At 34.0% G+C, this 25,126-nt stretch overlaps 1 protein-coding gene across 1 annotated transcript in view; it reads right to left on the bottom strand.

The window, feature by feature from the left end:
* Positions 1-3,179: 3,179 nt before the first annotated feature.
* c12.2 (von Willebrand factor A domain-containing protein c12.2) overlaps positions 3,180-25,126 on the bottom strand; it is a 75,034-nt gene continuing 53,087 nt past the window's right edge. Inside the window, exons 7-20 of the mRNA XM_088234457.1 lie at positions 18,535-18,883; positions 15,167-15,413; positions 13,577-13,717; positions 13,357-13,492; positions 12,373-13,276; positions 12,017-12,222; positions 11,535-11,722; positions 10,814-10,973; positions 10,339-10,494; positions 10,105-10,213; positions 8,977-9,097; positions 7,792-7,972; positions 5,186-5,451; positions 3,180-3,391 (exon numbers count right to left, since the gene is read on the bottom strand). Of these exons, the coding sequence (XP_088090583.1) occupies positions 3,274-3,391; positions 5,186-5,451; positions 7,792-7,972; positions 8,977-9,097; positions 10,105-10,213; positions 10,339-10,494; positions 10,814-10,973; positions 11,535-11,722; positions 12,017-12,222; positions 12,373-13,276; positions 13,357-13,492; positions 13,577-13,717; positions 15,167-15,413; positions 18,535-18,883 (3,282 nt within the window). The 3' untranslated portion in view covers positions 3,180-3,273. The remainder of the gene's footprint in view (positions 3,392-5,185; positions 5,452-7,791; positions 7,973-8,976; positions 9,098-10,104; positions 10,214-10,338; positions 10,495-10,813; positions 10,974-11,534; positions 11,723-12,016; positions 12,223-12,372; positions 13,277-13,356; positions 13,493-13,576; positions 13,718-15,166; positions 15,414-18,534; positions 18,884-25,126) is intronic.

Below are 25,126 nucleotides of genomic sequence, written 5' to 3'. Positions count from 1 at the left end.
TAAATGTGGGTATATATGTAGGGATTTTTTTAAAGGAATAACCCGCTAAGTCTCTATTTTAGAGGCTTGTCAGCAGGTGGGGAGAGAGGACATATCCTCATATTCCATAGAAGGAAGTTATAAAAAATACACCAGAACACCCTCGACTAATGAGGAAGTTCATTGGTTTTAAAAATTATTTTTATTTGTAAATAGGCTATTGTAAACTAAGACAAAAGATTTTTTTATTAATCGTATTTTTTACTAAAACTAAAATCCCACCAAGTCACTTTCTGTAACTTGTTGGTGAAGGTTTATATTTATACTAACTAAATTTACATATATAATTAACAGCCGAAAAGATCAGTAATTATATATATATACATATATATGTATATAGATATATAATTACTGATCTTTTCGTAATAATAATATATATTTTTTTAATACAAGAAAATGTATGAAAAATTAAAATATTTACACATAAGCTACTATTCATATGTAAACTTACGCCATTTACTTGGAATCTGTTCCAAGCAACTTCATGAACATCAAATCTTCATGGTTGGCTGCAGGATGATTTTGCCCTTTGGTTGTAATTCAGCCATATTACAATTTCAAGCAACAACAGTTTTTGTAAATTATTTTCAACTTAATTTTCATAATTCCCTAAGTGTTTACTTAAACTCTTTCATGACTGAAAAATGATGTGCTATTTCTAAATTTGATTACATTATATGAACTTCTAAATTATTATTAATGTGTATTAGGCAGTTAGTTATCGACAAAAACATTGAAGGATTATTCATAATACATCTATGTTCTCTACATAAAGGTAAGTATAATTCAATAAAAGCCTTCACTTTACAGTGCGGTTAATTAATAAAAATTACAATATTTGAGTTTGTCCAAATGTTTGTAGACAAAAGACTGGATTTCACCCCCTCGGGAGTCGTTCAGTCAAATGAATCTTCACAACAATAAAGGTTTCAGCTCTTTAACTTCACTGAAATCAACAAATTGAAGAATTGAAGAAATATGGATGTTCAAACAAAGGCAATATGGTAAATGTTACACAGTGTGTTGAGTGGCCACTTAAACCAGCCATTGACAGGCCATAAGCCCTGTAAATGATTAGACTTCCATATTACCTTCTTTAAGGTATTATCCAATCCCTGTTGTAATTTGTTAATAAAAATTACTTTTTAAAATGTACAAATATTGTCTTTATTGTTTTTAAAATATTTTTTACATACAAGCAAAATATACATAATTCAACAAAAATAAATATATTTACAATAATTATTTAAATCGTTTTATTATTCATCAATGTAAAAGTAAATGGTTAAAATGAAAGTGTTTCACGTTGAATGCCTTCTAATTAGAATATGTCTAGATCAGTTTACATTTTTTTTTGCACCACAACAGGCCAGGAGGCCTAATTACAGTGGTGAATTACATCACAGAGCACCCAGGCTTGAGAAAAATCACATTGGAATTTTTGTGTTCTCACCGGGAATCAAACCCGGAACCTTCCGTGCGTGAATCAAGCGTCTTGACCACTACACCACGGAGGCCGCCATATATAGACCCACAGGGGTCGACTCCGACCTGCGAGGGGTCAGTGAGGTAGGTGAAAACTTTTACAAGGTCTTCTCTGATAAGCTTGTACATGGTGTGCAAACGAAGGAGGCTTAAATTTCTAAAATGTATTTCTAGTACCACATGTTTATTTATTTATTTATTGTGGATAACTTATATAGCGCCATTTTCGTAATAAAATACCTCAAGGGCGCTTTACATGGTGATTCTACTGTTAAGTTAATTTAATTGAAGCTTTAAATTTGTAATTTGATTAAAATAATTTATTTTGTTGTCACGTGCTACGGATTTATTCAAATGATTTAGAGAACAAGTGGGTTTTAAGTTTTTTCCGAAACATCACTTCACTTTCACAGCCTCGCACCTCTGCTGGGAGAGCATTCCATGCCATAGGGCCTGCGACCGCAAATGCGCGCTCACCAAATTTAGTGCGCTGTTTGCGTAGAGGTATAATAACTTTTCCTCTCGCCGTAGACGTAGCTGATCTAAGCGTGAGACGCCTGTCAGCTAGTTCATCTGGAATGCATAGTTCCCTTAGATATTCCGGAGCCGAGTTGTGCAGTGACTTATACATAAGCCAACAGAGTTTGTATTCGACCCTCTGTGGAAAACGTAGCCAGTGTAGTTCCCGAAGTAGTGGAGTGATATGACTGTACTTAGAGATTCCGAAAATATGTTACCTAAATTACTTGTGAAATTACTAAAAACGGGAAAATAAGTACGTAATAATTAAATATTGTTTTTATAATAATCATTTTGTGGTCATTGTTTTACTTGACATACAGCTTTTTCAATCATTTTAAAAGGTAAAAGTGTATGCCAACAACATGGGATTTTCAATTAGTATTCTGTCCCTTTTGTCAGAATATCAGAAAATTATTGTCAAACACTTATAGAACTGTTCAATCTTGATAATTGAAACAAAATTTGCAGAATAATAAAAATATATAACATACATAGTATATAGAAATCTAAATTGGTCCATAACTTTTATTTTTACAAATAGCATTATATTGTGGGTACTAAATGGTAAAAAATAAATGGATAATTTTTTTTAAAGAAAATAAATGTTTAAAATGTTTAACAGATGTTATTTTTAACAAGGCATATACATATCGTCTGGTGTCTGGCACAAGTTGGTAACTACAAATTTAAAATAAAAGATGTATTCATAACTGGCATCAAATAATGTTTGTTTATGAAGTAAATAAAAATATTTAAAATACAAAAAATAATATTTTATAATATCGGTATACTGGTATATACCCTCTAAATGCATTTTGTCTATACTGAGAAGAATCACTTTGAATGTCGGACTCGGCAACAGTTTTTCAATATATAATCATAATTAGTAAGCATTTGTACATACTAACTTTGAAACTAATCCTCTAAGTATTTAGAGGATTTTATAAGATGATAAAGCTCAAACTATAACTGCATTTATAACTTATTTTTTATCAGTATCAGTACGATATTCAACTCGCGGTTTTATTTGAATCGTTGATTTGGGATGAGTGCAATATCTCGCAACTAGTAAAATGTTAGTTACCAACTTGTTCCAGAAACCCGACGATATCATTTAATATGTACATATTTAATTTTTGAGTTGTAATCAATATTTGACGTCTTGCTCAACTTGCAAAACCGAGGAAGTATAAGTAGGATAGAAGTATATTGGATATTGTACAGAAGCTATGATTCTTGAGGTGCAGAAGTTACAGAAGAAGCAAATATCTGTTGAAGAATCTGTGGAAGTGTAGAAACTTCCATACACATGAATGCCCGTCCTGCCGGTAAACTGGTTAACAACCTGAAAATAAACAAAGAAAATTGAAAAAGCCTTACATTAATGATAACATTTAACACTTCATAAATATATAAACTCATTTATTCAATGAGTGAAAAATTTATAATATCATCTATTAAAAAAAAATTGGTGGTATTTACACTTTGGCAACTTTGTGAGACAGATGTTGGCATAAAAGTTCCCAGGTGATTTTACATGGATGAATAAAACATTTAGAAAATCGTATGTGGGGATGAGAGGGGTTAGGTTAGGTAGTAAAAACAAGAGTACTTATTAATTTGTAAATTGAAAAGTTTTACTAAAAGTTATACTGTTGGGCTAAATGTGGGTATATATGTAGGGATTTTTTTAAAGGAATAACCCGCTAAGTCTCTATTTTAGAGGCTTGTCAGCAGGTGGGGAGAGAGGACATATCCTCATATTCCATAGAAGGAAGTTATAAAAAATACACCAGAACACCCTCGACTAATGAGGAAGTTCATTGGTTTTAAAAATTATTTTTATTTGTAAATAGGCTATTGTAAACTAAGACAAAAGATTTTTTTATTAATCGTATTTTTTACTAAAACTAAAATCCCACCAAGTCACTTTCTGTAACTTGTTGGTGAAGGTTTATATTTATACTAACTAAATTTACATATATAATTAACAGCCGAAAAGATCAGTAATTATATATATATACATATATATGTATATAGATATATAATTACTGATCTTTTCGTAATAATAATATATATTTTTTTAATACAAGAAAATGTATGAAAAATTAAAATATTTACACATAAGCTACTATTCATATGTAAACTTTTATTTTCAGTGCTATGATTTTTCAAGTTTTGTATTTCTGAAATTACTCCGCATGTGACGTCAGAGGTTCTTTTCTGCTTATTCTCGATCAGTTCTGCCGATTGATCCGTTTACGGTAAGTAAACCGGACATCTTTCACAGCTCTTTTATCATTGGTTGATTCATATGAACTTGTTTTGTCGTTCAAAGTAATTAGTTTTTTTTTTTTTTTTTGTACATTTTCAAGAAACTTTTCTGTACAATTGAATACTCTAATTTTTACCGCGGGCAAGAAAACATTTTTCGTATCCAAGTTCCTCATTGAAATAAAATCCTTCTCGGATTTTTCTCTTGCCTGACAGGAATTGAACCTGCAACGTCAGTTTCACAGTTTGCCGTCTAACCAACTGCAGCATGCCTATCTTGCATATGTATATTTTTACGACACCTATCTTGCATATGTCCCAATTACAGTACAGAAAACTGAAGCTTTATAAAAATCACATTTAATTTTGTAATCTCACTGAGAGTCAAACCTAGAATCCTCTGTGCATTAGGCAAGTGTCTTAGACACTACACCATGGGAGGTACCTTTTTTAGCATACAGCCAGCTAGCATATCCGTAAATACCCGACATATACATTCGGGATGCTTTGGTATTACTCGGAAATACATCTCCTGTTCGGGATGCTTCAAAATTACTCGACCGTTCATTATTAGTTAGAACTTAAAAATCGCCCCTGAGTAACGCCTGCTAACATCACTCAACATAAACATTCTCGTTTTCTTTGTAGTATCTCAGCTAAGCCATAAATGTCTTATTGAAGAATTTGCTTTGCTTTGGTTATTACTGGTGTGAATCATTATCCATTCGTCAGGTATCTCCATTTTTGACACATCTGCTATTTGCGAAGCCACCTCGGGTGGATTCCGAAGCATCCACGCGTCGGGTATTTACGAATATGCAGCCAGCTATGACTTGAATGAAATTTTAGCAGATTTTGAACTTACTGATCTGCTTGGTCTCCCAAGCTTCCGATAAAGACGACATGCGCTCGAACTTCGGGACAGCAGGTGAGGGCAGCGGCCAATCGGGATGGAGGCACTCCGTAGCGGGACAGGTTGGCATCAGACAGGGCGACCAAAATTCCCTCGTCCCATGGGGACTCTGCTCCCTTCAGCTCTCCGGATAGCCCCTTCACGGCGTGTTGGACCGCTTGGACAGTCGTATCCCCCGACCAGCAGAATTGAGAATGGGCGTGCATTGTTCGGATTATCTACATAAAATACATTCTTATGTTCTTAATCATCATATAAGTTATGTTTATTACATTGAAGGATCAGATATTAGAAACATCATTTTGCATCATTCTAACAGAAGCAATATTACTGATTGAACTGCTAACTGTATATGGATAGCTAGGTAAATATCTAAGATATACAGTGATTGAAATTGAAAAAACCCTATGAGAAATAAATGCAGGAACTTATGCTAAAATGCCCTTTCCGTCATGCTCGTGTGCCTGTTGCAGACATTTTATTAAAAAAACATTTATAATCCCTGATAAAATAAGTTATATAATACTCCAAACGCATTAAAACCACTTGAAAACCAATTGAATTTTCACTGTAATTCAATCGAATTTGGGGAATATTTTTAATTAGTTTATTTATATATACGACCAATGGGCATTTTTATGGACACATTTATACATAGAAAATTATAAAAAAAGTAGAAAGACTCAATGGTTTATAGTAGACTTTGTGGGAGTGGAAGCGAGAGAGAGGTGTTTATAATTGAATTTGATTCAGTGATCGTTTGAAAGAAGACAACTTGTTATCAAAGAAATCAAGACTGGTATGTTTGTTGCAGACCTAAGAATTCTGGTTATAGGGGAATGAAAACCATAGTTAGTATGGAACTTAACCATAGGGTTATCGGTATGAAAGAGTAAGTTTTGTCTGAGGTTTCTAGTTTATTTAATTTTATTGAGCTCAGTAGTTCAGGCGCATCAAAGAGTGAGTTAAGAATTTTAATTAGGACTATAAGACTAAATTTTTAAAGTTAGAATCGCCTGTTTCCATAGAAATTTGTATTGAAACGGCCGGTACGCCGAAATAATTCTAACAAATTTATTAATTTATTTGTCAGATCAAATAAATACTTTGAGCAGGACACACGTCGGTCAGAATTACAATTTAAATCAAACACCTCGAGTCAGCGGCCTGTTAGTTTATGGCTTTGGCCTTAATTACATTATGTTATTTAAAAAGCCGCTAAGAGACAGAATTTTGGAAAAACCAGTGACTGGTCCCATCACTTAACATACACTAGTTTATCCGAATTTAATTTATCATCCTTTTTTAAATTTTTATATGATAAATAACAATCAAATAAATGTGAGTGCATGAATGCAAAAGCTTTTTCACCTTCTTGCTCTTTTGTAAATCTAGTATCTAAATACTAATGCAACAGTGATATAATATTATTATTAATATTTTTTATTCATTTAATGGCTTATGCCTTTAACATTTTTTATATTCAATAATCATAAAACAAAATCAAAAACACCTGTGAAAAGAAACTCAAGTGTTTTGAAAATGTACAAAAAAATACAAATATCATCTCAAAACAGAGGAAAATATAGAAGAGAGAAACAAATTGTTGTTAATCCTTTATTATACTTAAGAAAATCAGTCTTAGCCTGGTTATGGTTTTAGGGAAAATATTATAATGAAAAAAAAGCTTTAAATGCATATCCTGTGCTGACTATGGAAATTAAACTTGGGTATCCTTCAAAATAAATCAAATGTGTAACTTATAGCATTTATTAAACATACGAGGTTTGATAAAAAAATAAAAGTAATATTTTAATTTCAAATTTAAATACGTAATAAAATACATAATAATTAGTAATTTTTAATAGCCTATCTTTTTCCTAAATCTGTCAACTTTCGGAAATTTTAGAAACGTAGTTGGTTATTGGCAGACATACTAGCAAGACGTGTTTTGGTGAGATTGACAATTTTCAAAATTATTTCAGAGTGAAAATATTTATTTAGAGCAATAACAGACACCCGATTATGCCTGGCAACGGCTTGTTAAAAACTTTTTGGCAAAAATATTAGACCACATTGATAGACACCGGACTTAGCCCCCAGCCACTTTTTCTTAATCCCAAAGATAAATAGAACTATAAAAGGACGACATTTTGCGACTATAGAAGAGATAAAGACCGAATCGCTAACAGAACTGAAGGCCTTACAAAAATATGCATCTGTTTTCGTCTTTAAAAAAACACGATTTGTTATTTTAAAATAGTATTTGTTAACCTTTGCGTTTGTCCAAATTAATATTTGAAATTTTTTATTTTTTTATTTTATGAATAAACTGAAGAAAACATACATAATAAGTATTAAAAACAACATTTTTTAACATAAAAAGACCAATTAAGTTTTCATAAATTATGCAAAAGATATAAACATTAAATGGGACAAAATTTTTTTTTCAAAATTTAAAAAGAATTTAAAGTAAGAAAAGAAAAATTTGTTAACATTTGCGTTTTCCATGGAGGTAATAAATTAAAATAAATAAAAAATATTAAATGTAACACTACCTGTAATCTTTCTTTTTCATTTTGTGGAGGTCTATCAATAGAGACAAATTCCAAGTCATGAGTTTCTCCCGAGTGGCCCCAGATATCGTATTTCAACCGAGATTCGAACCCGCGTAATGCTTCCATCACTAACACGACGGCTTCCAAAGATCGATCCAGTCGCCCATCAAATGAATTGAATCTACAACATACATGTTTATTACACAATTACATAGACTTTTTTTACATAGTTATTTTAGCTCAGAATAACTAATCATAAACGACTTTGGGAGTCATCCTTAATTCTGACCTTTCTCTTGACGCTCAAATTAGTAGAACGATAAGTTCATGCTTTTACTAGCTGAGACAAATTAAATGCATATGCAAAAATTTGCCAGTTGATGCCCCCCGTCAATTAATAATTGCGTTTGTAGTGTCTAGAGTCGATCATTGTAATGGTATCTACGCAGGTCTACCAATGAATAAAATGACTCGCTTACAGTCGTATTAAATGCCGCAGCGAGACTTATTATTGGAATCTCTAAGTTCAGTCATATCACTCGGCTACTTCAGGAATTACACTGGCTGCGTTTTCCACAGAGGGTGGAATACAAACTTATGTATAAGTCACTCCACAACTCTGCTCCAGAATATCTAAGGGAACTCTGCATTCCAGATGAACTAGCTGACAGGCGTCTTACGCTTAGATCAGCTACATTATACGTCGAAAGGAAAAGTTATTATACCTCTACGCAAACAGCGCACTAAGGACGCGCATTTGCAGTCGCAGGCCCTACGGCATGGAATGCTCTCCCAGCAGAGGTCCGAAACTGTGAGAGTGAAGTTATGTTTCGGAAGAAACTTAAAACCCACTTGTTCTCTAAATCATTTGAATAAATTCTTAGCATGTGGTGACAAAGTACATTATTTTTCTTAAATTAAAAAGTTAAAATTAAATTTATATCTTCATATAATCACTTTGTAAAGCGCCCTTGAGGTATTATATTACGAAAATGGCGCGATATAAGTTATGCATAATAATAATAATAATTTCATAGACAGTTCTGAAATGACTGATAGGTATGTATTATGAAATTTAAAAAATTAGTATTGCCATTTGAATAACAGCCCTCCTATTTTGACAAAGTGTAATATAATTCATTTTAATGAAATACTTTCATTCTATAGCATATAAATGAAATTTACCTATACATGCTTCCAGAAACATCTATAAGCAAGCGTAATAATTTAGGTTTCTCTTGATTACTTCCAGGAAGGGGGGCACGATCCATTCTTCTCCTGTAAATAGCCTCTTCTCCTGTTAAACCTATAATCATACTATAAATTAATGACCTTAAAAGCTATATCCCCATCCATTATTACATTTTCATGTTGAGATTAAAGTCATAATTGACCAAATATTACTATTTTTAAATAAAATATCGTTGCCGTTTAGGCAAAAGTCACTAAGAAATCCCAGTTTGAAAGTTTGGAGACCAAGGAAAAATCTGATTTTTGTGTTTTTGTTTTTTTTTGTATACAACACAATTCCTTCATGTCTTTTTTATGAATTAAATGTAGTTCAATGGGTACTTTTACATTACCAATGGGTAACTTTTTCTTCTAGATACATTTTTTTAATGTGGCAAAATTTGGTTGAGTGACTTTTGCTTATTATTACTTATAACCCCAAAAAGTTAGTGACACGAAGGAAATATTGAAAATAATTTTAAATTTTGTAGTTAATAATATGTTTTATATAAAGAAATATTTTTTAACATGTTTTTTGTTTTATTATTCTCAAATATATTCAACTCAAAACTGCCATTTCTAGGGTTAGTGATTTGCCTGAGCGACGATATGGTTCTTATCTAAATTTTTAATGAAATCAAATAAGATGTAAACAAACGCACTTTTGTTTATAAATTCGTATAAACTACTTTCATTAAGAACTACTACCTAGTGGATCGTTACTACCTCATTTTTGAAACTTGTACTAACTTAAAATTACACTCATCACTAATTATATTGGTTAATATATATACATGCCCAGTGGGCATTTTTAAGGACAATATACATAGAACATATAATAGAAAGAAAAAACACAATAGTATACAGTAGACTAGGTGGGAATGGAAGCGGAAGAGAGGTGGTTATAGTATTTGATTCAGTGATAGCAAGACCGGGATATTACACAATATTAAAAGAAAAGGAGAATGAAAAAGAGTTTCATGGACGTGGAAAGAGAAGAGACTGCAATCATTTAAATCCAAAATCATTAATATTCTATATGTATTTAAAAAAACAAACTAATATGAAAATAGATTTTTATACCTTCAACAATTTTTGTATCATCTAGATCTCCTGATGTTTGATGTCTCTCCCAATGTCTCTCAGTGGCTCGAGCTTGCAACGAACTTAACACACTCCGCAAGGTGCCAACCTATGTCATAAAAATGCTCAAAAGTGTAACTGTTGAAAAAATAAATACTTTCAAAAAATACATAGGTAATAGTTAAATTCTCAAGTGTAAGTTCTAATGAACGATGCAGTTTATTTATAAAATACCTGAGTTCGAACTGCACCAAGAAACTGCTCATACAGATTGGCGTCATATTCGCTCATTTTAATTTCCCGTAATCGTTCCTCAAAGGTCCTCCTGTTCATTTCACGGGCTGCTTTTTTTATGTGTTCAGGGATATCGTCTTTTTCTGCATCCGACAACTAAAAAGACAAATGAGCATAAACCATGTTATAATCTGTAGAGATACTATAGATGCATTTATCGGTTTTCCACAGAGAATTCAAAATATATCAAATTATTTATTTTATTGCTACACATTTTATTATCTCGCCAACCTTGTACCACACTTTAAATAATATGATATTTATCTTTACTTTTGTAAAATAGCTCCGATAAATTTATTAAAAGCCCTTAACATTCACCCTTTAACATTCTTCAACTTTTAATCCCCGGAAAGATGAATCAGGGGTTTGTTCGAGATGCGGGCAAGTTCAAAATATTTTACATAGTTCCATTTACCTGATGAACAGGGTGTCCTGCGTCAAGGCGGTAAGGACCCCCCTTGCCCCCCAGCCCCGCAGTGTCCCTCCCCCCGGTGCCCCCGGCCCAAGTATTCCCCCCCACATGGGGTTCCCCCTTAGGGTCTACTTTTCCATGTTTTGGGCTTGAAACATCTAATCTGTAAGACAAATAATAAAAACATTATATTGTGAGCATTTTTGACTTAATTGTAGAACAAATAAGACATTTTTAAATAACTTTGTCTGAATAAATTAATAAAAAAACAGATATATTTCAGTTCCACTTGTATAAAATATATTTAAGTGATAACTGTGTTTTTTATTCTTTGTTTCTTTTTCCCAAAAAAAATATACAAAACTTTAATAAATAACTGTGTTTAATTCACAAATTGATTATTTTGTGTTTTATGGTTATTTTTTATTTATTATTATTACATTTCAATCAGTATGCCTATTCTTCTCTTTCAGTAGGCAAGCCTGTACAAAAAAAACAAATAACTTGTTAGTACAAAAAACATCCTTTTGGTATAAATATCTTCAAGACTGGTCTCGAAGATGCCTACCCAGGTGAAAGCGCTCATTGGTAAATAAATAAAATAGCAAACTAAATCAAGAAGTTTGATTGATATTTTGTATCAAAATTATTACCCATATCAAGAAATATTTACAAAAAACATAAATGTTAAAAAAGTTTGTTTGTATTTCTCCTTTCTACTTACCCACTTTTTCTATTGATTGTCATCTGCAGTTTCTTCTTGGCCATAGGATCCCTGACCTGCATCACTCCAGCAGCAGGAAGTCCACTCTCCTTAAGGACCCTCACTAAAGTCTCTCCTACTTCTGCGCTGTACTTATCAAAGTCAAATACGTTACTGATCGCACTCCCCAAATCTTCATCGGGATATCTCTAAAATGAATGAATACATATTAATATGAGTACTTTAACAACAATAGAAGGAGGCAAAACACCTCTAATATGCAAAATCTTATAACCATTTACTTGTTAATTAAGGCCCCCCTAAGGGTTCATTATATTTGATTTTATGATTCATGAAGCTCAGTTTATTTTAGCAGACATCTTGCATTTATTTCAAATCAAGTGTTTTTTAATGCAATCACTAAACGCCAACCGTCTGTTTCAGATTGCTACGGTTATGCTAAGTGCATATATTTGTACATAAAATATGTATAGTGTACTTACTTGTAGATGTTTGACAATGTTGACCACTTCTCTTGTTGAATAGGGATAAGTTACTAGACCCTGATCCGCCATGGCTCTTAAAGAAGCAAATGCTCTGACTAATTTATCAGCAGTCTCATGGGGCACATCGGGACCGTACTGGCGTAGGAGAGACAACTCAGATTCCATTGAAGGATTATCGACAGCGTGGCATGAGAATAAATCACCTGTAATAAAATAAAGAAATTCTAAAAACTATGAAGTAGTCACTTTCAAAGAGTGGATTTTTTTTCAATTTCAACAGACATTGATAAAAAAAATATGAGATTAAAAAAATACACACAACCCGATTAAGACCTGTTTATGTAAGTACTCACCTAGAGCTGCAAAGAAATCATTTCCAAGGAACGGAAAGCCTGGTCTGTTTGCCAAAACAATCATTCTAAAATCTTCATGCATCGGAATAAGAACATTATCTTCGTAGGATGATGATTCTACCAAATGTTTCGGTACAATCCTCCTTCCGTCGCTCAAAATCATTTCTCCATTCTCCACAAGTGTCTTAAGGATACAAGTAACGTGAGTCGGAGCTTTATCAGCTTCATCAACTACCAACACATGTCCAAATTTAACAGCATTCACTAGTGGGGAGTCTTCATATACAACTAGTCCATCTTTAACAGTAGGTTGAACTGTCAAGGACTGAACAGTAGTGTCCCTGTGAAGTTGTATGTATTCTCGTGGTCTATTAAGAAGCTGGAGTAATCGATCAGCTATCTTATTTTTACCGACGCCTTGATTTCCCACAAGTAATAAATGATTACCTAAAATAAAGTCTTGCAATAACCACTCTAACAACTCCATGTGCTGTGGTACATTGTAAAATAATATATCAGGCACCTTAGTAATTGCGTCAGTTTTGTAAATCGGTATACTGGTGTTACCGATAGTCAGGATTCCATTTTGTACATCACATATAAATTTATCTTTAGATTTCTTGGAGAAAAATCTGCTTCGGTCTTCAACAGGAGCGATGGAAAGTTTTTTACAAACTTCGTCCAGAGCATTTCGGGCTAAGTTGGGAAGAAATTTTGCTAGAAAAGTTCTTTGGATGGTATCGTAGGCTGAAGCAGTTGGATATTTGGCCATGCGATTAGCTATACGCAGTAGTTGTCTGGTTGATAAAGATGCTGAGAGGTTATTTAATGTTGTATCTCCTGATATGCGCAAGACATGTGCTAAATCTATGATAGACTGAAGTGGTTTAGAAATATCACCATGCTGAAAAATAGAATGAATAAAATATTAATTTTGTATATGGACATATGTAATATAATTAAGGAAGCCGTCAAATAAATTACCAATGTTTTTATGATGAAAGATTCCTCTTCCTTGGTGAAGTTTCTCATTTGGTGAAAAGTAAATAAACTGAGAAGTTCGGGAGTTAGCCACCCGGGGCCCTGATTTCGTGATGGAGGTTCTGCAAGAGCTATTATTCTGGAATAAATAAAAAGTATATATTTTTTTAAAGTTCAAAACAAAAGACATGTATTTTAATTTGATTTATTAACTAGGAAATACCTGAATGCTGGATGGATACGCAAAACACCACTCTCTGTCAACTGTTGCTCTGTGCGACCAGATTTAATGAGCTCATCATATCTGTCATGGCGTATTAGCCGTGTACCATCATACAATTGAACTTCACGATCATGCACCAAACTGTAATAATAATAATAAAATGATATTATGTCACAATGAATCAACCAATTAAATAAATTATGATCTCAAACCAGACAAATCTGAAATAAGACGATCTCTCTCTCAATCTAGCCATCCTAGACATTGATACATACTCGTAACACACACATGAATTAAATCTGAATGGATTGTGATATTAGTATGTCTGTGGGTAAAATAGAACCAAAACCCTGGAAAAGTGTTTGCGATGTGATGGCTATTAGGTAAAAATCCTGAAACGGTAAATTAAATTAGTCCGCCTCGTTGTATACTGGTTAGAGCAATTGCCTAGCATGCTTGAGGTTCAACTCTAAGAAATGACGCTAAGATATATTGATTTAAAGGTGAGTTTACACATCAATACTTCAAAGTCCCTGGACTAGCACCTGAAGCGCGAGACTGATGTTTCTTTCATAAAACAAATGATCGAAATACGAAATGAGTACCAAATGCAGTGGCTTATGCATCATTAGGTGTGGATAAGGAAACAATGATGATGATGATGTTTTTATAGAATTATATATTATTTTGTCATCATTATCAATCTATGTCCGCTCCCTAGTTGGAGCGTATGGTGTCCACAAAAAGATTACAGGCCTCTCTGTCGGCTGACAGCTCTTGCACATTCTCTTAAGTCAAGTTCACATTCCGTAGTTCTGATACGAATTGCCGACAGTAGTAACAGTCAGCATTGAAAGCATCCACTACATACCCAAATCCATTTTAAAGACTAAATGTCTTTCTTCGGATTCACTCATACAGCCAATTTTTTATTTTTTCATTACGAATTGATTATATTTCTTCCTCTACTAACCAAATTCAGTAAGGAAAAGCACGAATAAATATTTACATCTACAACTTTCAATGTCCCTTTCACTGTCGCTCTAAAACCCCCCCTCATCGTCTACAAGGTAAGAACGAGGGGAAGCATAAATAAAATTATCCTTCACCCAGTTCAAACCGCTTTATGACGACAGTGATATGAAATGTTAGTAAACAGCCAGCAGTGGACATCGAGAACCTCATGCCTACTAAAGTAGGCAAGCGTGGCTAAGGTTCTCAGGAGGCATTTGTAATAGATGGCCCAGCCAGCCGCATCGCCTCATTTAGATGACAGTTGTCACAAGAGGTGGCTGCGTCCGTTGTCTTGATTCAACATTCCTTACAAAGTCAAACCCCCACGCACACTCAGTACTCTTCTCGCATTTTGTTGAAAAGGTGGGTGAATTTTTATAGTCACCGTAACCAGTATGTATCGTCTCTTTTGGGCGATCCCATACAAAATTGAACCTACACGTGTAGAATTATTTCTAACCTTTCGGCTATTGTTGCAGGGGCTATCTTCAAAGTAGACCATAAATTGTATGGAGGCGTTATACAAGCAGCGTTTGGTTATTTTGTACATGTATGATTTTTAGATCAGATGTCGACCTGTGTAGTACCGCTCCGGTGGAGGGGTGCAAGCGATGCAACCCGTCCAGCAGCAGTAGTCGACCAGCCACAGCTGCGCGCACCAGAGGGGCAGCGCGCCACGCCGTGTCACCCCCGGCGCGCGTGCTGCGGCGCTGCAGCAGCTCGCGCGCAGGCACATCGCGGTACAGCGCCAGGCACTCGGCGCGGTAGCCCAGCGCGCGCGCAAGAGCCGACGCCACGCGGCTCTTGCCGCAACCCTTTGGACCTGAAACAAATGTATGAGTTTTTTTTTTGGCTACATTGTCTTTTCTTGCATACATTTTGTACAACACCATCTTGTAACTAATATTGTCACTATGCATGAGTGGATTTTACTCCAGAGTTTTTATATTTTTATAGTCATCTTCATAAAAAGAAAGTGTTCAAACCAGTCGAAATATTATTTAGTAAACCTATAGGTATCTGAAAAAAAAAGTTTAATGCCATATTTTAATATGTAGGTACATTTCAACAAATATTTAACTATACATAGAACTCAAATATGTTCATTGTTTTTAGATATGAGTGAGAAAAAAAAATTATCACCAAAAAAAAAACTGAAATTCGAACTCTGTTCACTTCAACTAGTTGTTCTTAAAGAAAAAGAGTGTGTCTAAAACATACAGAAAAAAATGGCTGATATGGGTGAACTTTACACCAAAAAAAGTAAGTTGGGAAATGTGGTGAATAAAACATTTTAACACCGCGTGGTCAAAGATTACTAACAAAAAAGTCTTAACTAACCGACAAGCATCACATGCTGCCATTACCGACAAATTAGAGGAATCTGAAATCAAGATGTCACAGCGAACAGTTCAACGTCGACTGCGCGATCTCGGTTATAATTCGAGACGACCGGCTAAAAAACCAAAATTGACACCAAAAACTATGCAAAAAGGCTAGAATGGTAGTAAAAATGCCGGAATTTAACTGAGTATGTTCGGAAATCAAAGTTTTTACCAAATTTCTAAACACTTTGAAATGACTAATGAAGTTTAAGTATCATATATATATATTTAAGTCTATCAACAGGCTTATTTAAGTACATTAAGCCAATCAACAGGTCCTAATAGATTGGCAATATATGCCATTTTTAGGTATGATTTAGCGATGAAAGTACTTTCCGAGTTTTGACAAGGAAGGCTCAATATGTATAAATAAAAGTCGGAAAAAATATTAATCATTCAGACGGTTAACATCCAACATTTGTGACGATTTGGTCCGTGATATACAGGTGACCAAATACTAGACTTAAAAAAATGCAGGGGGTAGAGCACCCCAAGGCCTGTAAAAAATGGCAAATATTTTGACTAAATTGTGAACCGTTTCTGAGATATATTGTTTTTTTAGTTGATTTCGCTACTGTCGTCTGAATTCTTTTTTTGGGATTAATATTTACTTTGCTAAATTTTCGTTTGTTGAATATTAAGTACATTATTTAAGAAAAAAATAACAGGGGCCATTATGCTTCAACAGTAAGACATTACTTAAACCAGGAGACATTCTTTCAAAATGGATAGATCGTGGTGGCCCAATTAGGTGGCCACGGCGTTTGCCAGACCTTAACTCAATAAAAAAACATTATACAGGGATACTGGAATGAACGATACGGGAATGAATGTTTAACTGAAGGGAACTTCGACAAAAGTTACGAGATGCGGAAAATATAATATTTCGGAAAGATGACATATTTCAAGATTAAAGAACGTTTTTTTTGAGAAAATTCAGACTGTGCATAAGAGCTGGTGCAAACACAAAATCTATTATTTAAAAAAAATCATCGTATCAAAAAATATATGTTTTATTGTGTTACTATTTACCATTAAAAGTAATTTGTTGTTATAAATACCTACGGTGTATTTTTTTAAAAGTAAATACATGACTTGAATAGTAATTTCTATAAAACGGCACTCTCACTTCTTTTATTGATAAGAAGAAAAAAATCTTCAGAAGTGGTTGCCTTTTAGTACTATGCGAAAGTTAATTTATTCTTAAAGTTTTTGAAATACCATGTGGTTTTTTACACCAGATCTTGGAAAAAATATCAGTGTCGGCGTCTCCGATACACGGCTGATAAACACTATTATTCAATAAAAAATATGAATTGAATAATACTTCTGATTGAACTAGACCTGTTATTTTTTTCTTCAATAATATACTTAATATTCAACAAACGAAGACAAAAAAATATTGAAAAAATAAATACTTGACCAAAAAAAATAATCATTTCAGACGACAGTGGCGAAATCAACAAAAAGAACTATAAAAAAAATTATATCTCAGAAACGGTTCACAATTTATTTCAAACAATTGCCTTTTTTTACAGCCCTTGGGTTGTTCTACCCCTTGTATTTTTTTCACGTCAAGTATTTGGCCACCCTGTATGTAGGAGAGTGATGAAACTACTGTACATCGTTGAAAGAATGATGAATCAAGTGCAATCAATACAAAAATGTCCTGGATAAAAAGTTGTGGCCCCAATTGGCAGATTGACGGGACAGAATATGCCATTATTCCATGGCATATTGACGACTAGTCAAGATCAAGTGCCTTGTTCAGCCACCAGCATCCCATAGAGCCTGCTCGCGAGAGGAAGTTTGGAGTATAAGAGACAATCAGGTTTGGAGAACTCCAGTATAAGGCGAGCACTTGTATTCATTTTGTATTGGAGTTGAAAAAAATAAAGTTGTTTTTATTCGACAGATAGAGCTTTTACATGTAGATTTACGAGTATTACTAAAAATACTGTAACATCATAAGGAAAGGAATTCATAGAATGTGGGATCGGGTGAGTAGTTTAGAAGAAGACAGGAAGAGGACCCAGGAAAGAAGAGAAATAAAATGAAAAGATTAGAGTTCTAAGGATACTCGCATATGATGTTCCAGGTTTTTTTTAATGTGACCAAAGAGATGCATTTTTCACATGAAGAGGTAGCTCATTCCAGAGTCCGGCGCCTTGAACAGACGAGGACAATTCCAATCTAAAGAATGCTGTGGTATATCAAGGAATGTAAAGTGTTCTCTCCTGAGAAATACGAAGCGATAGACCGTGATTAGAAACGTAAATGAATTTTTCAGCAAGATATTTTGGTTAACTTAACATAGAAACTAGAGTAGTTTTTCACGGTCACTGCTATCAGTTAGTATCGTATTTTTTTTTACCGACTGCGACACTGTACAAGTGTACAAACTATTAGTACATTAACACATATTTTTTTCTACACAACACATAGCTTGCCCTGAAGATGGTTCCTGCAGCGGTAACCGAACATTGGAACGATTCCAACCTACACAGAATCACCCAAAAGAGACGATAGTAATATTGCAGATGATATAAAAATTCTTACCTATAATGCACACATCAGAAACAGCGTGAGAGTGTACCAACTCAGCCAGTACTCTGCTTTGGTAATCATTCTCTACAAAGTTCTCCTCGGGCTGACTCCTCACGGTCCCGCTGGGCACCTCCATCTCGCTGGTCATCCCGTTGGTTGAGAAAGTCACATTGGCTGCCGAACCATCTCCGGGGAGAGTGACATTAGTCATGTAAAGGGAGCAGTTCTCGGAGCCTTTGGGACTAACGTCGAAGGTCTCCAGAATAGGCGTTATGTTTCTGATGACGTCGTTAGTGAGGAATGCTGAGTACGGGTAAAGCATGAATAGGACGGTGTGGAGTGGGAGATGAGGGTTGTTTTCCTAAAAAAAAAATTACAAAAATAGTGAATAAAACAAAAAAAAAAAAGTAAAAAGGGGTTACATTTTTGTTGCAACAACTAACATTGAAGTCCGAGAACGGACTCAGCATCCTCCTATAATGAGCGTCTTGAGGATGCGGCGGTGGACCTGGCTTGGACACGTGCTACGCATGCCTCGGGATAACCTAAACCCAAGTTGCCTGTTATTTAAACCTGCGGGCTCACACCGTCCTGGAAGGCCGTCGATGACGATCTTTCGACTTTATTCTGTGGAATTAAGGAGCGCTGGATCGACGTGGGAGGAGGCGAGAGTGGTGGCTGGAGATAGGGTCTCCTGGAGGCAACTGGTGACATCCACATTGTCCACAAAAAAAAAATTGTGAAAAAATATTAAAAAGCATGCTGAAAGGTTAAAATAAATGTACAGAAAATAAACTGATAAATTAAAGCTTTTCCTAATAATCTTTATTGACAGTAAGGAATTTTACCCTACCTATGCATAAAAAAGATTTTATTTTTGGCATTTACAGGGCTTATATCCTGTCGTTGGTTAGTTTTGCCTATACCACCATATTCCCTTCTTTAAAATGTTCTACATCTCTGTTGTGTTAATTTTAACAACTCCCTAGGGGATTAAATCCAGTCCTTGAGTACAAAAGTTTGGAAAAATTCAAAATATTATTATGCATTTATCTACAAATGAATGCAGTTACCTTTATTATTGAGCAAAATAATAATAATAAACCTTGAAATGTTTCTTAAATTGCTGTTATTTGTGTAAAATTCCCAAACGGAAAAATGTATTTAGTTTCATCAATTGAAAATAATGTTCAGTATTTTAAAATGAAACATTATTTAAAATAACAATGGAAAGGAGCGCTCTTATTTTTAAATGTTTCCCCAACGTGATTCTGTAATGTCCTTTGAAAACGCAACCTTGTCAAAACACATGAATAGAAAAAATACAGGTATAGTTTGACATCTTCACTTTTCCTTTATATAGGACGTCCCATTATGAACACTTCAGATCAGAGGTTCGATGTTAAAAATATTATTTATTTACGTGGAAATGATTTCTATTAACACATATTATATTACTCAACAATGTTTTGAGTTTGTCCAAATTTTTGTAGACAAGGTTTTGTAGACCTTGTCTACAAAAATTTGAGAAAACTCAAAATATTGTTGATAAATTACCTGGTCCATGAAGAAGTATAGAAATTGAAAAAATAATATTTTCAGGCGTTGCCTAGTATGTGGGTGAAATAATTCAATTAGATGAATCTCACCCGCATAAATAAAGGTTTCAGCTCTTTAACTTCACAAACATCAACAGATGAAAGAATTGAAGGAATATAGATGTTCAAATATAGGCAGAATTGTGAATGTTACACAGTGTGTAAAGTGGCCACTTACACCAGCCATTGACAGGTCATAAGCCCTGTAGATGCCTGGACTTCTATATTACCTTCTCTTAAATGTTCTTCATCTCTGTTGTAATATGTTAACATATATTACTATTTTAGCCACGAAATACATGAGAAAATTTCCTTTCAAATTAGGTACACAAATTATTTAGTACGTTAAGTATATTCATGAGGTATTTCCACAAATCGGGAATAAAGTTGAAAATATGAATATTTAGAGCGGATTTTTACGATTCTAATGATAAAACGATTGCCGTCCTGCGAGGTGAAGTGGTTAAAATGCCTGACTAACACACAGAAGGTTCCGGGTTCAATTCCCCGTGAAAACACATTTATTTCTTTTCAAGCCAGGATATTGTGCTAGAATTTACCGTAGTGATCGAGTCTTCTGGCCTATTGTGGTGCAAAAAAAAGTCGTTTTCATTGATAATTTTCGGGTTTAAAAATGAGTACGTACAAAATGGCACGCAGTGGCGTCACGTCACGCGCGGTAACGTAACACGTGCCGTTTGTCCCATAGGGCGCGAAACGTCTCGTTTTCAGGTAGTAATAATTGTACACCATTTATCCAACATCGTACGGAAAAAATAATTATACCATTACCGTCGTAATTTTTTGCTCATTTAAAAAAACACGAAAGGACCCTATTGTTAGATTTTTCAATAAGAACCTACAGTAAAGCTTTAATAAAAATGAACACGTTTAAACTGTATCGGTAAAAATATTCCTAATGCGTAAACACAGTGTAATTTATTTCAAATACATTTTTTTTTCGCAATTAGTCTAGGTGTTGTGGTGTATTTTTCAAAACTTCCTTCCATATCCTCTCTTTCCCACCTGCTGGCAAGCCTCTAAAGATAGATGCTCAGCGGCTTATTCCTTTAGTAATAAAAAAATACGTTTCGATCAAATATGAAAACGCGTTTGAGTCGCATAATCGTCGGGATAATTTAAACGAAATTATATAACAACCAAAAGAAAAATGCGTTAATAAACTTAATCAAGTAATTTTTTCACATGAAAACTTTGTTGGAACACTCTGTACCTACATAAAATCAGCTCATTCAAACTTACATTAGTTACAAAACTTTCTATGTTTTTTTTTAACGAGCGAGAATTCTTTACGTGAAGGCGAGCACGATCGCTCAATAAATGTTATTAATTTTGCAGAAGCGGTTGCTGAAATGTCGCGCAGACATTTTTAAAAATCTGTCATAAAAGCGAAAAGTTTTTTTTCAATCTTCTATGGCGTCACGCGATGGCATTATGACACACAGGCACTCACAACTCGCAGCTATTTACGGATACAAAACACAGAACTTAGGAAGTTACGAGTACCGTGATCAGTGATAGTAAAAAACATTGTTCGATCATTCGGTCATGTGTCGTAAGTCGTAACTACGTCGTAGCATTGCTACTGGCTATCTACCTGCTTACTAAAAACGAATGGGTATTTTACTCGCTTAGGGTGAATTTTTACGAACGAAATTGTGATTGATTTTATTCCACTAAATCGGTTGTCAAATTTGAAAACCTAATAAGGGAGATCAAAAAAAATAGTTTTTTTCTATTCCGTGGTTACTAGGTTATAATGCATACATTGCTATTGAAACTTTGAATGAAATCAGCTCGAATAAGGGTAAATTTAACAGGCCGAAATCTAGCAAGGAACATTATTTTCCTCGATAACAACTTAAAAGCTAGTATCTCACAACTAAAAAACTAAAACCTTGTAACTAGCGTCCACTTACTGGGTTACCAAATTGCTACAGGCACATAATAGGTAGGTGGGTATAATAGGTAATAAATTTTATATATTTACGTTTTTAATATCATAAGTTGCGTTTTTTAAAGCTGTATCTATCTAATTGTAGAGTTTTGTCCTAACTTCACCCATAAAGCTCTGAAGTTAGCCACCAAAACACAAAATGCCAAAAAGACAGTTGTACGATTTCGGTCAATTATAATGCAAAATGCATGGGGTCATTTTCTTGTAGAAAAATATGACTGATTTGAATCGCATTTTTGCAATAAAATTAATTTTCATGGTTTTCGATTTGTGGTCATTTTGAATTTAAGAAGCGATATATAAGACCAGCTACTCTAAATAATTGCTCACTGGCGACGCTGCTGGGAGGAACTGATAAATATTGGCGCACTAATGACAAAAGACTGGTATATTTATATGAATTTAATTTCCACCACATAAGGGGATCATCATGTAAAGCTAATCGTTTTTCTTTTTTGTACTCCTAAAGTTGTGACCGTGTCTCCAAAAACAGATTGTCATTCTCGTTATTTGTAATCGAGTCTCGCTGGTCTTCATTCATACTCAACATAGATTCTAACTTTTGTAATGATGAATTCATCATTGATGATGATGTAGGTTGGACTTCATTCTCAATTTGAGTTCGGCACATAGTATACATATGGCTATTAGATCGTCAAATTCAACGAAATACTTCCAAAAGGGCCTTGTTTTTGGTTTCATAATTGCACTTAAGTTGCACACACGACACAAATTAATTACTAAAACAAACGAGAACAGAAAATCTTAAGTGCTTACACTCACGTCACGGCGTATAAAGAAGTAAAAATAAGTATGCAAACAAACGCGTTGCGACAAGTGCCGAAAGCACGCGCCCGACTCGCTTGTGGATGGCTGGAACGCCTGGAACACCCCTCCCGCGCGTAAAGTACAATTCAAATTTCCGTTATAAAAGTTTCGGAAACAGAAACAGAAATAGAGGTCAAAAAAAGTGCAGAACTTCCGCAGCTGCGGAAGCAGAAGCAGAGGTCTGTTTTCCCGTTACTTTCATCGATAATTCCTGTGAATTTTTGTCATTAATAATTATTCCTGACCTATCAAATCATAAACTGGATATGAAATATTTATGTCAAAGGTGTTTCTGGACTGGCGCCTGAAGCGTAAGATTGATCACCTTACTTTTAATACAACAAAAACAATCTAGATACGCTGCAATCTGAGTAACTACCAATGCGGTGAGCTTTGCACCACTGGGTGCGGACAGGGAAATGACAATAAATAGCGTTAAGAAACGCACCTTTGTTGATTTTGTTCGTTTGTGCACATGTGTTCGTGTGTCCATGTTAGAGGTGGTTAAAAAAATTTAACAGATAACTGTAAAATTCAATGGATAACTGAGAATAACCTCTAGAAACAGTTTCACAAAAATAAATTAAACTGTAACTGTAAAGAAAAACTGATCAGAATATTATTAATTCACTAATTGAACTGCTTCATGAAACTGTTTCTCACTTCTCTTGCTTATGACTGAAACTGCCAGATCTAAGACTACCCTACGCTGCTTTAAACTGTTAATTTTGTAACAATTTCACGAAACAGTTTAATTTGTGAAACGGCAACTGTTACTGATACTCCTTTAAAATAACCGTAACGTACTTTAATTTATGTGTGTGTAGGTGCGTAATTAAAAAAATGTATGCATATTTATAGGGGGGGGGGGCATAGAAGTGGGCTTGATAAAAAGTTTGATCGTTTAAAAATACGAATGCATTAAAAACCTATTTTAAAAGCATTTTTTAAAGTTAATTATTGTTATGTTGCTTGCTTTGATTATGTTTTTTTTTTCATTGTGAATTTCAAAACCCAATTCTAAATAATAGTTTTTTTTATTCGAGTTTTGGTTTAAAATTCAACCGTTACTATTATTATATCAATTTAAAAAGAAATATTTGTAATGAAATAAATATTTGAAGCAGTTACCTTGTGATTTTCCATGTCAAAACAAATACGTATTTATTTTGTGTAAAATCGCAAAATTAACATTAATAAGCTGACCGGTTTCAAAACGCTAACGTTCCTTTGTCAAGACGCAAAAACAAACTCTACTAAATATTTTTAATTGATTTGTGTAACTCCCGATAACGAAATATTGTATCATCTATGTAACATTATAAAACCCTTAGTTTTGTATTCTATATATTGCCTTCTATTCTAAAGCAATTTGAGATAAATACACGTTTGTGCAGCGAGGCAATACATTCATTTTCTAGAAACAATTCCACCAATAGGTATTTTTCAGCAGATTATTACATGCTATCTCTGTTTTCCTCACGAATTCAATAACGAAAAATATTTATGCACGCAGGTAAATATTACAGTTCGTGGTGTAAAAATCTGATGGAAAAAGTTTCTATGCAATTTCCTTACTTCGGAGAAAATTACGGTGCGCGCGAGCTTTGATTCTTTTCAGAAAATAATTCAATCCACTGTAATTAATTAAGCCTGTAAAACTTCACACGACTCAGGTGAAAAATAGGGACCCTTTCTTCGAGAGTTTTCTTTGATCTTACGGTTATTTTAGCTCATTTATGTGTAGGTAATAAATTTACAGTTTTTTTTATCATTACCTAATATAGTAACATACGATTATTAAAAATCTATATAATTTAAATTATAAGTATTCGATGCAGGCCCTGTCGTTGTTTACAATGGCGACACGTATTCAAAAGGTCAATTTTTGTGTGATATCTACCAGTTTTAGCTTTCGTTTGCTTATGCCGCGGCCTGTTACTGCCCCGGGATTTGACTACGGGATAAGTCCAGGGATAGTAACATAAAACTACGAAGTAAAAAGTTCAAAAGTTCTAAGGTCTTCAATCGAGGTGCGTTGACATTTATTACTTATTACTCATTAATTAACAATATATATAAATATTACAAAATTAAGATAAATATTATCACATAGACGGAGAACGTTATTGAGAAGGGAATATAGGAGTCTAGACATTTGCGGGGTTTATGACCAGCCATTGGCTGGTTCAAGTAATCA

This window comes from Micrasema longulum, unplaced genomic scaffold (assembly GCF_059751315.1).
Source record: "Micrasema longulum isolate JH-2025_06_02 unplaced genomic scaffold, ASM5975131v1 h1tg001243l, whole genome shotgun sequence".
Lineage (NCBI taxonomy): Eukaryota > Metazoa > Arthropoda > Insecta > Trichoptera > Brachycentridae > Micrasema > Micrasema longulum.
Note: the sequence above shows the minus strand (reverse complement) of the source record. Positions and strands in the feature narration are given on the sequence as shown.